Here is a 16023-nt window from a genome sequence, read left to right on the forward strand (position 1 = left end):
ACACACATCATTGGAACCAGAATTAATTAGAAAAAAAATAAGATATTGATGATTAAAATCTGTCAATGGTAAGTGGGTTAGATTATGCAATAAAAAAACATTAAAAATCACACGGTATAGTGTAAAATGTAGATAAAACTTGTGTTTGTTAAACCCTGTATTTCTCTTTACAATCTTTGGCTTCTCTGTTTCAGTGTCTCCTAAACAAATAGAGATACTTTAGAGACACACTTTTTAAATTAGCCAATAAGAAAACAATGGAGGAACAACCCGGTCATACTATTGGCTAGAAAGTGTACATATTTTAGTAAGAAAGTGCGTTTTTGATTTAATTCGCACAATTGGTTAGATATTAATAGTCGCATTACTTCGTATAATCCTTTTCTAGGTTTAATTATATTATATCATATAACAAGGATGACAACATCCATAAAAGCGACAAACGAACATTAACTCTTGTCAGAAAATAAAAGTCGAAAAAAACTGTTAAAAACTGCTGAAAAAAAGGTTAATGTTTAAGAACATACTTATATTTTTAAGGATTATAGAGATGCTTCGCCTACAGCATTTTACCTTGTTTTCCTATTAATCAGTATTCCAAAAATCAGATCAATCGTATTATAATATTAATATCACATACAAAATTGTTATTAATAAAGTTAACATTGACATGTTTAAAATGAACGTAGGGACATTCTGGTATTGATTATAAAGTTGCTACGCTACCTAAATTGTACCTAACTACTATAGGAATCACCCTGCGAAGTTTGAAATCGATAGGACAGCGACTAAATTAACGAAAATAGCTTTCCAGACTGACGGACCGACCCTAATTATAGAAAAGGTTCGCTTTTTAAAATATCTTCGCTCTTGATATGTGAAGTATATGTAAAAAAATTTAATGAACAGTTGAATTTCTTAGGAACTTTGCTTCTAAAAACACAATTTTATAGCTTTATAACTAAAAATTGACAATCTTAAGATTTCTTGAAAATAGTAGATAATTTCAAGATATTTTAGAGATTTTTCATGGCACACAGACAAACACATATCCAATTGCTTTAGATTGAATTTTTAAGTATTAACCTGAACATATTAGACACAGTACTAACTGAATATTTAAGTATTAACCTGAACATATTAGACACAGTACTAACTAAATATTTAAGTATTAACCTGAACATATTAGAAACAGTACTAACTAAATATTTAAGTATTAACCTGAACATATTAGACACAGTACTAACTAAATATTTAAGTATTAACCTGAACATATTAGAAACAGTACTAACTAAATATTTAAGTATTAATCTGAACATATTAGACACAGTACTAACTAAATATTTAAGTATTAACCTGAACATATTAGACACAGTACTAACTAAATATTTAAGTAGTAACCTGAACATATTAGAAACAGTACTAACTGAATATTTAAGTATTAACCTGAACATATTAGAAACAGTACTAACTAAATATTTAAGTATTAACCTGAACATATTAGACACAGTACTAACTAAATATTTAAGTATTAACCTGAACATATTAGAAACAGTACTAACTGAATATTTAAGTAATAACCTGAAAATATTAGACACAGTACTAACTGAATATTTAAGTATTAACCTGAACATATTAGACACAGTACTAAATAAATATTTAAGTATTAACCTGAACATATTAGAAACAGTACTAACTAAATATTTAAGTATTAACCTGAACATATTAGATACAGTACTAACTGAATATTTAAGTATTAACCTGAACATATTAGACACAGTACTAACTGAATATTTAAGTATTAACCTGAACATATTAGACACAGTACTAACTAAATATTTAAGTATTAACCTGAACATATTAGACACAGTACTAACTAAATATTTAAGTATTAACCTGAACATATTAGAAACAGTACTAACTGAATATTTAAGTATTAACCTGAACATATTAGACACAGTACTAACTGAATATTTAAGTATTAACCTGAACATATTAGACACAGTACTAACTAAATATTTAAGTATTAACCTGAACATATTAGAAACAGTACTAACTGAATATTTAAGTATTAACCTGAACATATTAGATACAGTACTAACTGAATATTTAAGTATTAACCTGAACATATTAGACACAGTACTAACTGAATATTTAAGTATTAACCTGAACATATTAGACACAGTACTAACTGAATATTTAAGTATTAACCTGAACATATTAGAAACAGTACTAACTGAATATTTAAGTATTAACCTGAACATATTAGACACAGTACTAACTGAATATTTAAGTATTAACCTGAACATATTAGACACAGTACTAACTAAATATTTAAGTATTAACCTGAACATATTAGAAACAGTACTAACTGAATATTTAAGTATTAACCTGAACATATTAGATACAGTACTAACTGAATATTTAAGTATTAACCTGAACATATTAGACACAGTACTAACTGAATATTTAAGTATTAACCTGAACATATTAGACACAGTACTAACTGAATATTTAAGTATTAACCTGAACATATTAGAAACAGTACTAACTGAATATTTAAGTATTAACCTGAACATATTAGACACAGTACTAACTGAATATTTAAGTATTAACCTGAACATATTAGACACAGTACTAACTAAATATTTAAGTATTAACCTGAACATATTAGAAACAGTACTAACTGAATATTTAAGTATTAACCTGAACATATTAGACACAGTACTAACTGCTCTGGCAAACATGCCATCTGTACGGCCTTCAGCTTCCCTGAAAATAATAGGGCACTTTCACACAAAGTACTTTGTTGGGCTACTTTTAATAAATTTAAAATAAGGGGGAGGGTTATGAATTGTCTGTTTAGTTATGTTATATTAGGTAACTATATAAGAGTTAGGCCCCTGCACAGGTTTTAGGAATAGTAAAACATCTCTACCCCCTTATCTTATATTTATATAAACAAGGATGACAACATCCATAAAAGCGAAGCTCTGAAACGGTAGGACAAACGGACATTAACACTTGTGTAATGTCAGAACTGAATAATCAGAATGCGAATGTATAAAAGTCAAAGCAAAATTGTAAGTAAATTTGTTGAAAAACTGCTTGATACAGGATAATGATTATGGACATACTTACATTTTTAGGACTTGATTATAGAGTTGCTTCGCTTATAATATTGTAGTTTGTTGTCCCAGGAATCAGTATACCAAAAATCAGACCAATCAAATAATTAGGTCACATACAAATTTGTTGTTAAAAATGTAAAAAAAATCAACATGTTTAAAATGGACGTACGGACATTCTGGTAATGATTATAGAGTTGCTACGCTTTCTAACTCGTACCTAACTATTACAGGAATCACCATGCAAAATTTGAAATCGATAGGACAATTCTAACATGCCTAAATTAACGAAAAAAACTATTTAAAAAAGTAAAAAAATCATCATGTTTAAAATGGACGTACGGACATTTTAGTAATGATTATAGAGTTGCTACGCTTTCTAAATCGTACCTAACTACTAAAGGAATCACCATGCAAAATGCATTGAAATCGATAGGACAATTTTAACATGTCCAAATTAACGAAAAAAGCTATCCGTTACGGACGGACGTACGGACGGACGTACGGACGGACCGACCCTAATTATAGAAAAGCTTGGCTTTTAAAAATAAGGTTAAGGGGGGCCGAGGGGTTGGTTATCATTGCTAAACAAACCACTTTGTGAGAAGGAACAATAAAGTATTTTTGGAAAAGATACTCCAAAAGTCATATTTGCTGTTCTGTCAATCGGATATTCTTTCGTATTTTTTTAGATCTTTGCATAAAATAGCCGTAATATAAGATATTTCTAATTTTCATTTAAATGTTAATAGCTTGTCTTTGTGTTGTATAACATTCCCTATGGGGGTGAATTTCTATAACCCAACTTAACTTACCTGTCATTCCAATGTATTTTTTGCCAGAAAACCATCCTCTCCTTTTCAAGGTATTGACTCATTTTTGGCTCAGAATCAATTATCATGTAATTCTAAACAATTTTTATTTAATTTGTCAATTAGTAGTCAGTTAAAAGAATTGTCAAAAATTTAATATGTAATAAACCAGCTTAGTACAAATCAAAAGCTAAAACTAATTGATAATGATGTATTGTTGATTAATAAAATTGTAAATTTTTCTGCCAATTATTTTACAATTGCATGTTGAGGGGTAAAAGTCGCTCAAAAATCAGCATGTGACGTCATAAAAATAAGGGATTATTCATCTCTTTGTAATTGTTAATTAAGATTAAAAACAATAACAAGCCAAAATAATAAAAATTTAATGTACACATCTTCACATATATCTCGAGGTTATTCTCATAATGGATGTAGAATACGTGGATATTATGACAGAAGAACTTTTGTCGTCAATTTAGTTTGCTCATATAGTCCTCAGATATTAGTTCTTACATTCCTCCATGGTCTTGTATGGGAATGGGGTAATGTCAAAAGATTGGGGAGGATGGAGGGTATCGTTATTTTATCAAGATATTTTATATCCATTACTAAATATGATTGTAAAAGAGTCTGCTATTATAAAACAAGGATGACAACATCCATAAAAGCTAAGCTCTGAAACGATATGACAGACGAACATTAACTCTCGTAGAGTGTCAGAACTGAATATACAAAATATAAATGTATAAGTTTTGATAAAAATAAACGTAAATTTGTTACAAAACTTCTTAAATACAGAAGACTGTTTAAGGACATACTTACATTTTTAGGACATGATTATAGAATTGCTTCGCTAATTGTATTATTGTACCTTATTGTAATAGGAATCAGTACTCCAAAAATCAGACCAATCGGATATTTCAATCGCATAAAAATTAGTTATTAAAAAGTTATAAAGCAACATGCTTAAAATGAACGTTGGACTTTCTGGTAACGATTTAGAGTACCTAACTCCTATAGGAATCATCATGCACAGTTTGAAATCGATACGACAATTCTAACATGCCAAAATTAATGAAAATAGCTATCCGTTACGTACGGACTGACTCTAATTATAGAAAAGTTTCGCTTTTAAAAAAGGATAGTAAATACAACCACTTTCTTTGACGCAATGTTAAGATAAAGAATCTAATATGTAACAAATTAGATAACTAGCTTTTTAAAGTACAACAAAATAAAAAACAAGACAATTTGTTTATCTAATAAAGCGAAGCATATATTAGACTTACTTATAGAAGAAATATTTTTAATTAGATCTTTAATCGAGGCTAGGATCAAAGAATCAAAAGAATTAAAAATGAAGAAAAGAAATGGGAAATAGTTGGTCAAAAAGTAAAATGAAAGTAAACTATTTCTGGACCATTAAACAAAAAAAATAGGAGGGTATCTGTATATGGATGTTGAATATACGTAGATATTATGATGGGAAATTAGGTTGCTGACATGAAACTCGTTTATTGGTCAGTTCTTTTATCGAGAAGAAGCGGAGAGATGGAGTAATGGGGGTGGAAGGGGGGAATTTTTATTTTAGCCCGCTGCATGTTTCACTTTATTAGAGAACATGAAAATCTGGTGCAAGATCCAAGTAATAACATATCCATCATTTGTATTTATTCACCTTTTGTTCTCCATAAGGTATCCACTGAGTTGTATTGTCACTGCCAGTGCCTGCAGGAGTGGGATGTCCAAACTTGGCAAAATTTGTCCAATACTTTACCATCTGGTTCTTTATCTCTTTGTCCTTTTCTCTCATTTCAACTAGATTTGGATTGTCCTTAATTGCATTTAATTGAAAAAAAATATAAAAAATAGCTTAAAGCTTGCCAATTATGTATTCAATTTTAGTCCTGTAAATTCAGCTTTATAAATCAGCATGATATCCGGTATCTGGATAGTTTCAATATCCGGTATCCGACCGGATATTGAAATGGCCGGATATACGTTAAAACCGGATATACGGCCCAACACTTCTACAAACCTACTCAAGTAAAATCAATGAAACCCAATTTAATGACATTTAGGTTAATTTTTCCTTAGAATAGTTATTTTATTCAAAGCTTTTGTTACTATAATCAATTAATAATAAAGTAAATAATATCCTTTAAAAAAAAATTAGAAAATCAGACCATATACATCAAATATATGGGGATATATTTGAAAAATTTTAAAATAGCCAAAAACCTGCTACAAAGCAGTTTGACCTCCTTGGATGTTTAATAGTCGATTATGCTTCTTAATGAAGGTAATGTTGTCAAAAAGTTAAAGCCTTCTATCTTTTGTATGAGCCGAGAAAATAACATTTCCTCCATTCTTCTTCTAACAGACGAACGGACGGACATTTTGAATTATAGAGTAGCTTCACTACGAAAAACTTTTATATTTGCAATTCTTCAGCAAATTTTATTACTAACGGATTTTAAAAAAATATTCTATGGTAGGTAATTGTATGAGAATTTAGAATTAAACATTAGATTAAGTTGTTAGAGTTACTGAAGGACAATACCTAATTGTTCAATCAAATCAAAAATGTAAAAGAGATCATCAGCATGTACAGGCCTCAGGGAATTGTGTGACAGAGAATAGCTGACAGGAAAGGTAAAGTGGTAGTTAAATACAGGTACATATTGGGATGACAATTCAGCAAGCTTTTGATCTGGAGCCAAAAAAGTTACATCAGTAAACAAATTTGAATAATCTTCCAAAGTATCATTGCCTCTGTAATACTTTTTCATTATGCTAACTTTAATCTTCTCATCATCTGTTGTTTCAGAAAAATCAAAGCTACTCTTTAATGAAAGTTCCACATCATGTGCAGCTTCAAATGTTTCTTTCTCTTGGCCAGGAGGAAGCTGAAGGGCACCTTCAAATTTTAATGTCCCAGTTATGATAGGAACTCTTGCAAAATTTCCATTTCTAATTGCTGTAAGAAAATCTATAGGAAGAACAGGATCAACTGAGAATGAGTCAACAATAGGTTGAAATGGTTTGCCATTTACTACTTCATCAGTTATCATGAATATTTGTTCCAGGGTAAGATCTTGCAAACAACTCAACATCTCATTGTCATAGTTGGTGCTTGAACAGTTAAAGTGTGCTGCTGCTCTTTCAGCTGCTCTGTGAGTTTTTGTAATTTCAGCATCAAAATTGTTCCATAACATGGATCCACTCTCAATTATAACTCCTAAGAGAAAAGAAAAGATTAAATGTCTTGGATTTCATAAGAATAGGAAATGCTCCCGGCCTATCTAGTAAGTGTATAAAATTTAGTGTACCTGTGATCAGGCCAGCAGCTTTGGGGGACATTGTAATAGCATTGCAACTCATAGCGCCAGCACTTTCGCCAAATATAGTAATCTTATTTGGGTCTCCACCAAAGTGATGAATCATCATCTTTACCCACTGTAAAGCTTGAATCTGGTCTCTGATACCAAGATTGCCAGGAGCTACATCATTACCAAAGTTTAGGAATCCTAATGCTCCTAGCCTGTAGTTGATTGTAACAACCACAACATCTTCATTGACAAGGGAAGCTGGGTCATAAAGAGGAGCTGAGCCTGACTCTAATCCACCTCCATGAATAAAAAACATCACTGGCTGTAAATCAGTGCTGTTGTTCTCCTTTGAAAACACATTCAGGTAAAGACAGTCTTCATTTCCCTCCACAGCTCCATCCTCCTTAATGAGTATATCTTTTCTTTCACCTGGTGCATCAAGTTAAACATTTATCTTTTAGATGAATGAAATTAAAAAAGATAGGACAACTTTACAGTTTCATACAACATAAAACTTTCACTCAATTTAGATTTTTGGACTTTATAACCTTTTTATGATTCTTTTAATTAAAGCAATTTTAAGTTAAGATAATAGAGCCCTACATGGTGTAAACAATCAAAGATTTTAAAGATGTTTTTATTAGAAAATGAAGATTTTGGATAGATGTGCTCCACAAACCTTACCTGGAATATATCAATTTGAGGACAGGAACTACCAAAAGTGAAAGCTTCAAAGTTTTCATAAGACTCAACAGGTACGGGTGGCTTGAATCTCAAATCTCCAACGGGAGGCTTTGAATAGGGAATTCCCATAAAAGTTTTCATCTCAAAGCCAATGTCAGTTTGGACAGTTTTTCCATGAATTAAACCAAGGCTTGTTTTAACTGTTATATTTCCAACTTCTTCATATCTGGTGGTGTTTAAATTATTAGGGAAAAGACCATAAATTTCTTCAGCTGATGGAATCCTAGGTTCTTCCTAAAATAAAAGCAAATAAAGATGCATCGGTTTAGACATCACAGCATGAGAATGAAAATTTTACTGAAGAGTACAGCCATTTTCTTAGATCTTTAGTTTCAGACAGAAACAACTTATTACTTTATATTAGAGGACTAGCGAATTCGCCTCTAGCATTTAGGAGTTCAATTTTGTAAAGGGTAGCAATCTAATAAAAGAAAAATAGACTGAAACCAACCCAAGACATAATTTCAAAAATAGAGTAGGCTGAATCCTCCACCAACATATTTCATATGTGAAGCTTCCATAAAATGGAGAACTAAATCAGTTCAGTACTTATTTATATAACAATTTTCCACCCTTAACCTCAAGGGGAGGGCCGAATAAGTAAAAAATAGCCTAAAACCACTTTAAGACTTTTTAAAGTCAAACAGTATTTTCTAAGATCTTTAGCTTCAGACCAAGAACTCGTACTTCCTTATATTTTAGGAAATATCAAAGACTGCTAACCTTTCCAGCAACAAGAGTTATGACGTTCTGAAGGACAAATAAGGCCAACAGAATTTTCATTTTGTCTGCAAGGAATAGAAAAATATTACTTTTGACAGAATTTGCAAAATTCAAAGTAAAAATATTTTCATTAACAGAAATTAACAGGCAAGAAATAGCTTAAAACAGTTGATAATAGTCTTTCTTTGGTAGGCGAATTTTGATTTCTGAATTATGTACAAAAATTAACATTTAAGAAACAATATTATGGGGGAGTTAATTTTTGGATTTTGTAGTTTTTTCTCAAGATTTGGATTTGAAAAATGACATAAAGAAGGATTAAACTTGAATATTGAGCATTTTATATCAGTTATAGACCTAGATTTTTGTCTGGATTTGATTGTTTTCCTCTTCAATAGCCCCTAAAAATAAAAATTTTTGATCACAGAAAGAAGATGTGTATAATGTTTATGTACTTTTAAAAGCTAAATGATAAACATTCTTTAAGTTGAGCAGAATCAAATTCTCTTAATCCTTTGATCTGTGATGAAACTTAAAGGGAGTGTGAACGTAAAAATTTCTCATCTGATTATCAAATCTTAACCCTTACAGCTCGGGCCCCAATTCCCACCTTAATAGATCGGGGGGGGGGGGGGGGGGGGCTCCAAGAGCCCCCCCCCTCTATCTCGGCTCCTGTTACAGATAAAGACGTAAATTTTTTTTCTGGTGGTTCATGTGTAATTTTAGAGAAAATTACTTTTTCTAGTCATAGCAGCCAGGCCGCTCCTTAGCCGCTTTTTAGCGGCAAGCAGCTAAATTTTAAAACAGCTGTAGAGCGGCCAATTTTGCAGCTAGGATGACCAAATTTTAGGACAAACTTTTATTTTTCATAACAAAAAAATTACTTTTTCTGATCATCGCCAAAAAACGGCAAATAACGGAAACCGCCATTTTCGGCGGTTACGGCGGTAAAACGGCGGTTGGCGGCGCTGATTAATATTTTTATCTGTTTGATGTTGCTCAAGGATTTACCAAAAAAATTTATAGGACTCTAGCTGTAATAGAAGCCACGATATTCATGATATATGTCTGTAGTAAAAGCCGGACAAAAATCGGTCATAAAGTCGGTCAGGGAGCGGTCAAACGGTCATAACACATTTTTTCTCAGAAGGTCATTGATATCTAAGTATTCACCAAAATAATTTTAGGTTTCTCCTTATACACAAAAGTCATAATGTAGAAATTAAGATTTTTTTAGAATTTTTTTCTAATTTTGGTGCTACCCAATCGACTTTGACCGGACACCACGACCGACACAGACCAGATATCCTAATAAAATCAACTCTTGCCGACGTATAATTACTAAACTTAAAAAGTCATGAAGTCACAGCACTCCATCTTACCTACAAAAAAAATGAGATTGAAATAACTAGAGGGGGGGGCTCTTGGAGCCCCCCCCCCCCGATCTGTAAGGGTTAACATTTACTAAGCACATTTCACTACACTGATCAACCAAAAATGTCCTATTTACAAAAATATCCAGAAATAATGCCTTGATTTTATGGTATTTTGAGAGGGAAAAAGGAAAAAACAGGGAAAATCTGAACGTTTTTGTTTCTTATAATGTTTGTAGGGATATTTAACTTGTCATATATAGTTGAAACAATTTACTTACTGTTAAGGATTTATGTTATGCTATAAAATTGCCAATTCGTTTTTTTATAACGTAGTAATTAGGTAATAAAGACATATTTTAAATTCGTATTATTGACAAAAAAAATACCTTACTGTCTAGAAAGGGTTGAATCTCATAGGTTATATAAAATAATAATATCCTTTTTTATTGTGTTGAACAATAAATAACCCACTTTGGAGAATTAGTTTACACTTTAATCAGACTGTTTATAAAGAAATATTGCGTCTTTATTATTTACAAATTTGTAATTAAAGGTGGGCGAGAGATGGGCCATTTAAAGTTAATTGGATACTAATAAAAAACCTGTTTCTGGCTTTGTTATTGTATTTGGTTTTCAATAAAAAAATATTGCTTATTTTATCAATTTCTAAGTAACTATACATTGGATTAAAGCAAGGATTATGTTAAAAGTCAGCTTAACTGTTAGGAAAAATCTAGAACTATGTGAAAAAGTTTAATTTTAGCTATAATGGGAGAAAAAAGCAATTTAATGCACATTTTATATAATACGGAAAATATCTTCCTTTCCCCGTACCTTATAAAAATCGTCGGAAAAAGCCGTTTTTTAAGCAAACAAAAGCGCGTTTTGCTCTATCTGTGAGATATTATGAATGAGATAATGTTAATATTTGATATTAACCCATTAGTGCCGAACCTGGTTTTAAAACCCGGTGCCAGAAAATGTAAAAAAAAACGGTTTCCGGCTTCATAATTGCATCATTCTCAGTATGAATCCCCCCTCTACTACCCTGGCTTTCATTTCCCCCTGGAGCAGGCAGTTTTGCTTACTTCCGTTTGCCGGTATAGATCAACAAAGTTTGAAAATCATGACAATTCAAAATACCCCATCTAACTTTTTTGTTTTTATAGTAAAGTCGCTGATTTTTTTCGTTAAATCTAAAGTTTATTGACAAGTACATCTATTTGTGAATTCGTTTTATTTAAATTATTATTTTTTATATGATTTTTTTATCGTTTTTTTACGCCCTATATAGGCCCGGTTCGGCATTTCCATTTTGAGTCTGAAATTTTTATTACCCGGTTTCACTAATAGATCTTTTTTGACAACAACAACAAAACAGGGTTTTTTTACCCAAAATCGCCGGCTAAACACGAAATTTGAAATAAATCGCTTCTTATTATACTTGTAGCTCTTTAGATTACATGAGGTTGTGTAGTTTTCAATTACGGATCGTATCAAAGTTCTAAAAAGTGTTCATCTCACTTTTGGCGTTCAAAAATTACATTTTTCGATTTTTGGTCAAAATAACCGGGTTTATACAGGTCAACCGGGTTTTAAAACTGGGGGAAAGCACCAAAAACGGGTGTTAATGCCTGGTTGGTATTTATGGCCAAGCCGAACCGGGTTTTTTTGCAACTTTCCTGTGCATGCCACTAGAGCAAAACAAAAAAATACGAATTCCGTTTTGACCATTATAAAGCTTCCCTGAAACTTACAGCTCGATCGGCCCATAAAATTGGCGCTCAGCACTAATGGGTTAAGATGAGAAAAATTTACGTTCACAGTCCCTTTAAAAAAATTGCGTTGCTACAAAAGACTTATTTACGTAAGATCTTTATTACTTTTAGGTCTTTAGTTGAATTAGGTCTGTTGTAGCTATGCAAATAAAATAGCTTGATCTCAAATAGGATATCCACTTTTAGCTACTTTTTTATATTTAATTGTACAATACTTAAATTTGGTACACCGACAAACATCCTGATGGGACAAACGTTATAGACATTAATGTTCTTCATTATATTGAACTTAAACACAAATATACCTGAAAAGTCTAAGAACATATGAGTAGGCATGATAGAAAATACTTGCTTCTTCTATTTTTGATTCTCTAAATGAAATTGTATATTACAAAATATTTGTGTTAGATCAATTCCAATGTGTTAATGCTATTAATACTACTATTTGCCAGAAGTTAGAAAGTTTGTTTAAAGAAAATCTACTACCTCCAACTTTATATATATCTAATAATATTTAACTACCTACCAACTATATTCATGAAGTTAATTATTTAACCCTTACAGATCGGGCCCCAATTTCTACCTTAATAGATCGGGGGGGGGGGGGGGGGGGTAGGGGGCTCTTTGAGCTCCCCCCTCTATCTCGGCTCCTGGTACAGATAAAGACGTAAAATTTTTTTCTGATGGTTCATGTGTATTTTTAGAGAAAATTACTTTTTCTAGTCATAGCAGTCAGACCGCTCCTTAGCCGCTTTTTGGCGGCCAGCCGCTAAATTTTAAAACAGCTGTAGAGCGGCCAATTTTGCAGCTAGGATGACCAAATTTTAGGACGAACTTTTATTTTTCATAACAAAAAAATTACTTTTTCTGATCATCGCCGAAAAACGGCAAATAATGGAAACCGCCATTTTCGGCGGTTACGGTGGTAAAACGGCGGTTGGCGGCGCAAATTAATATTTTCATCTGTTTATTATTGCTTTGAGCCCCCCCCCCCGATCTGTAAGGGTTAAGAGTATCTATACTCTTATTATCATCCTTTATGTCTAACCTATTTACCTTTCATTCCAATGAACTTTGTTCCAGAAAACCATTCTTTCCTCTTCAATGTTTTTAAGCATTACAGCTCCATCACTTTCTATGTCAGGATGTTTGCCAAGGATCATCGTATTCTAGAAATAAATATTTTATTAACTATAATACAAAGTAGAATGATGTCTGTCCGTCCGCCTGAAGCTCAAGATCTCGGTAACCACTGAACCGATTGGATTCTACTCTTCAGGGTATATACCTTCTGGTCCTGTGGTGGTTTAAGACTATTTTCTTTGGGGATGGGACACCCCCAAACCCCCCAAAAACCAAAAATCCCCCCCCCATTTTTTTTTCTTGAGATTTCCTTGGTCCTTTTTTTTGTAGAAGATTTCCTTGGACCTTTTTTTTGCAGACGATTTCCCTGGTCCTTTTTCGAATTTCACCTTAATTTTTTTTGATTGCCTGTTGGGGCAAAGCCCCTAGAGGCTAGGGGCGAAGCCGCTAGTAAAATCTATAGAGCAAAGTTTGGTAAATCTAAATATTTTTTTTAATGAATTAAAATACCTTTTCAATAGAATAGGGCAACCATTGAGTAATGTTGTCTGCAAGAAGTGGGGAAGGGTGTCCATATTTGGCAAAGTTAGTCCAGTACTTGGTCATTATGTCTTTCAGTTCCTGTTCTTCATCATTCAATTCCATAAAGTCAAACAGGTAAAACAATTCATCTGCATGAACTGGTTTCAATTTGCTCCATTGTTCCTGAGATATTGTTCCATTCTCTCTTCCCATTGTATAAAAAGAAAGGAAAGAGCTTGATCCTGGGTACACAAACCTGAAATTGTAAACAGGCACATACTGGGAAGCAAGCTCAGCTAACTTTTGATCTGCAGACAGTACATAAGCATCAGTCAACATATTTGTCCAATCTTGTAGTACTTCAGAAAGATTGTAGTTGTCTCCCAGGTAATATTTGCCAATGATCCTAGCATCAAGTTTTTCTTCTTCAGTAACTTCATCACCACCTTTTAAACCCAAAAAGTCTATATTGGCTACTTTCCAGGTTTCTTCAAAATTATCCTCAGGAAAAACTACTCCTCCATCGTTGAGAACTGTTCCAGTCATGATTGGGATTTTACTAAAATGTCCATTTTTCATGGCAGTCAGAAAGTCAATAGGTAAAACTGGATCTGTTGAGTATGAGTCAATGTTTGGATAAAATTCAGACCCAGCTGTCAGGTCCAAAATTTCCTGTAAGGGCAGGTTTTGCAGGCATTCCAGCATTTCTGTATCAAAACTAGAACTTGAGCAGTTTACATTGTCAGCAATTATTTGTGCAGCCAAATTAGGGGTTACATCTTGATTGCTATAAAGTATTGTGCCACTCTCATAGATTGCACCTAAAAGATTTATTGAATTAAAATAGTTTATATTCAATTTGATAAGTTAAACAGCTATGACTAAACTTTTAAAACTATTTGGAAAATTATGTATATCATCAGGAATAAGGTATAACCAACAAGCGAATTAATTATTTAAGCCTATTTCACCATAGTTGCTTAAAACTTGTTTTTTTGAAGATGCAATTGTTAGTACTAAAACATTCATATTATGGTAATTGCTATATTATTACATGGATATTGCACCAGATTTTTTGTACTCTAATAAAATTATATTCGCAGCTTCCTAAAATGATACCCCTCATCTGCATCCTATATACCATCCACTCCACTCCTACTGAATGAACAAACTGACCAATATGAGTACCATATAAGAAAGATAAAATTTTCATATAAAATAACCATATCAATAATATTTGACTATATACATAAATGTAGATGATATTCATTCAATTCATTTATTATTGTTGTTCTTTTTATGTTTGAACACCCAAAAATAATATATCTTATCTACTCTAAAAAAACAAACAAAATTGACTATTTTCTACTGTCAATATATCCACATATACAATATCCATTATAGTGAATAAGGACGTCCAATGGGAAGTGGGAGAGGGGGAAGGTACAGGGTTGATAATCCCCCTCCCTCCCCTACGGCACCCAAAATTTGAAGTTTGCATGTTTATCCTCCCCCCCCAAAAAAAAAGCTTGGACGTCCTTGCTTATATGATATAAATATTACCCCCCCACCCAAAAAAAAAATTTGAATTTTGAATTCCCCCCCCCCCCCAAATAAAAAAGCTTGGACGCTCTTGATGGTGAACTATGATCTGTCAAGTTTTGATTGGTTAATGAAGCGAAGCTTTTATATTTGGATATGTTCTAGATACACAATCTCTACATCAGACAATAGGGAAAAAGTTAAAGGACAATCAGGCTATAATAATGATTAGAAAGTGTACAGATTTTGATACAAAAGGACAGTTATTTCTTAAAAATATCAATTAGTGTAAATATTAACATTTTTTAGGATAAAGCTTTACTTGTATATATATATATCATGTAAATATTTCTTCCCTCGTATAATATGGGGCAGAGGACATAACTTTTTCCTTGTTTGTATTAATGAAACGAATCCTATATATGTATAAATAAACAAAAAGGCTTTAAGTTTGGCAAATTAAAAGGCCAGATTGTCCATCTAGATCTACTATGTCTATACATATTATAACTAGATTTTTTCATTTTTAAAGGTGTGTCCAAATGAAAAAAATGAAATTAAAATTTTTTTTTTACTTTTTTCCTGAAACCAATGTTTTCTGTTTATTTTTAAGCAGATTTCAAATAAGAGCATCACGATTGAAGTCCATTGAAAAATTAAACCTCTAATTATTTTCCCACTGGGCGCATTTAGCATTGTAAGATGCAAAATTAGGAAAGAAAACAACAAAGGTCGCAACAAAAGGAGCACAACAAAAAGAGTGGGATAATTTCATAGTTAACCCTTACAGATCGGGGGGGGGGGGGTCATATTGACCCCCCCCTCTAGTTTTTTCAATGTCATTTTTTTTGTAGGTAAGATAGAGATTTGTGACATCATGACTTTTTAAGTTTAGTAATTATACGTCGGCAAGAGTTGTTCTTATAAGAATATCTGGTCTGTGTCGGTCGTGGCGTCCGGTCAAAGTTGGTTAGGTGGCA

At 32.3% G+C, this 16023-nt stretch overlaps 2 protein-coding genes across 2 annotated transcripts; both read right to left on the reverse strand.

Moving 5' to 3' along the window:
- Window positions 1-30: 30 nt before the first annotated feature.
- Window positions 31-8872, reverse strand: LOC145334284 (para-nitrobenzyl esterase-like). Its single transcript, XM_080179678.1, has 7 exons — window positions 8743-8872; window positions 7960-8253; window positions 7276-7678; window positions 6507-7184; window positions 5622-5761; window positions 3944-4035; window positions 31-200 (listed from the first exon to the last, which is right to left on the reverse strand). The coding sequence occupies exons 1-7, from the start codon at window positions 8800-8802 to the stop codon at window positions 191-193; spliced, it is 1677 nt and encodes a 558-aa protein (XP_080035804.1). The 5' UTR covers window positions 8803-8872; the 3' UTR covers window positions 31-190.
- LOC145334286 (pyrethroid hydrolase Ces2a-like) lies at window positions 8795-14344 on the reverse strand. Its single transcript, XM_080179680.1, has 4 exons — window positions 13490-14344; window positions 12953-13065; window positions 12202-12267; window positions 8795-9143 (listed from the first exon to the last, which is right to left on the reverse strand). The coding sequence occupies exons 1-4, from the start codon at window positions 14204-14206 to the stop codon at window positions 9134-9136; spliced, it is 906 nt and encodes a 301-aa protein (XP_080035806.1). The 5' UTR covers window positions 14207-14344; the 3' UTR covers window positions 8795-9133.
- Window positions 14345-16023: the final 1679 nt, after the last annotated feature.

This window comes from Acartia tonsa, chromosome 12 (assembly GCF_053477335.1).
Source record: "Acartia tonsa isolate MP-2025a chromosome 12, ASM5347733v1, whole genome shotgun sequence".
In the NCBI taxonomy this organism is placed as follows: domain Eukaryota; kingdom Metazoa; phylum Arthropoda; class Copepoda; order Calanoida; family Acartiidae; genus Acartia; species Acartia tonsa.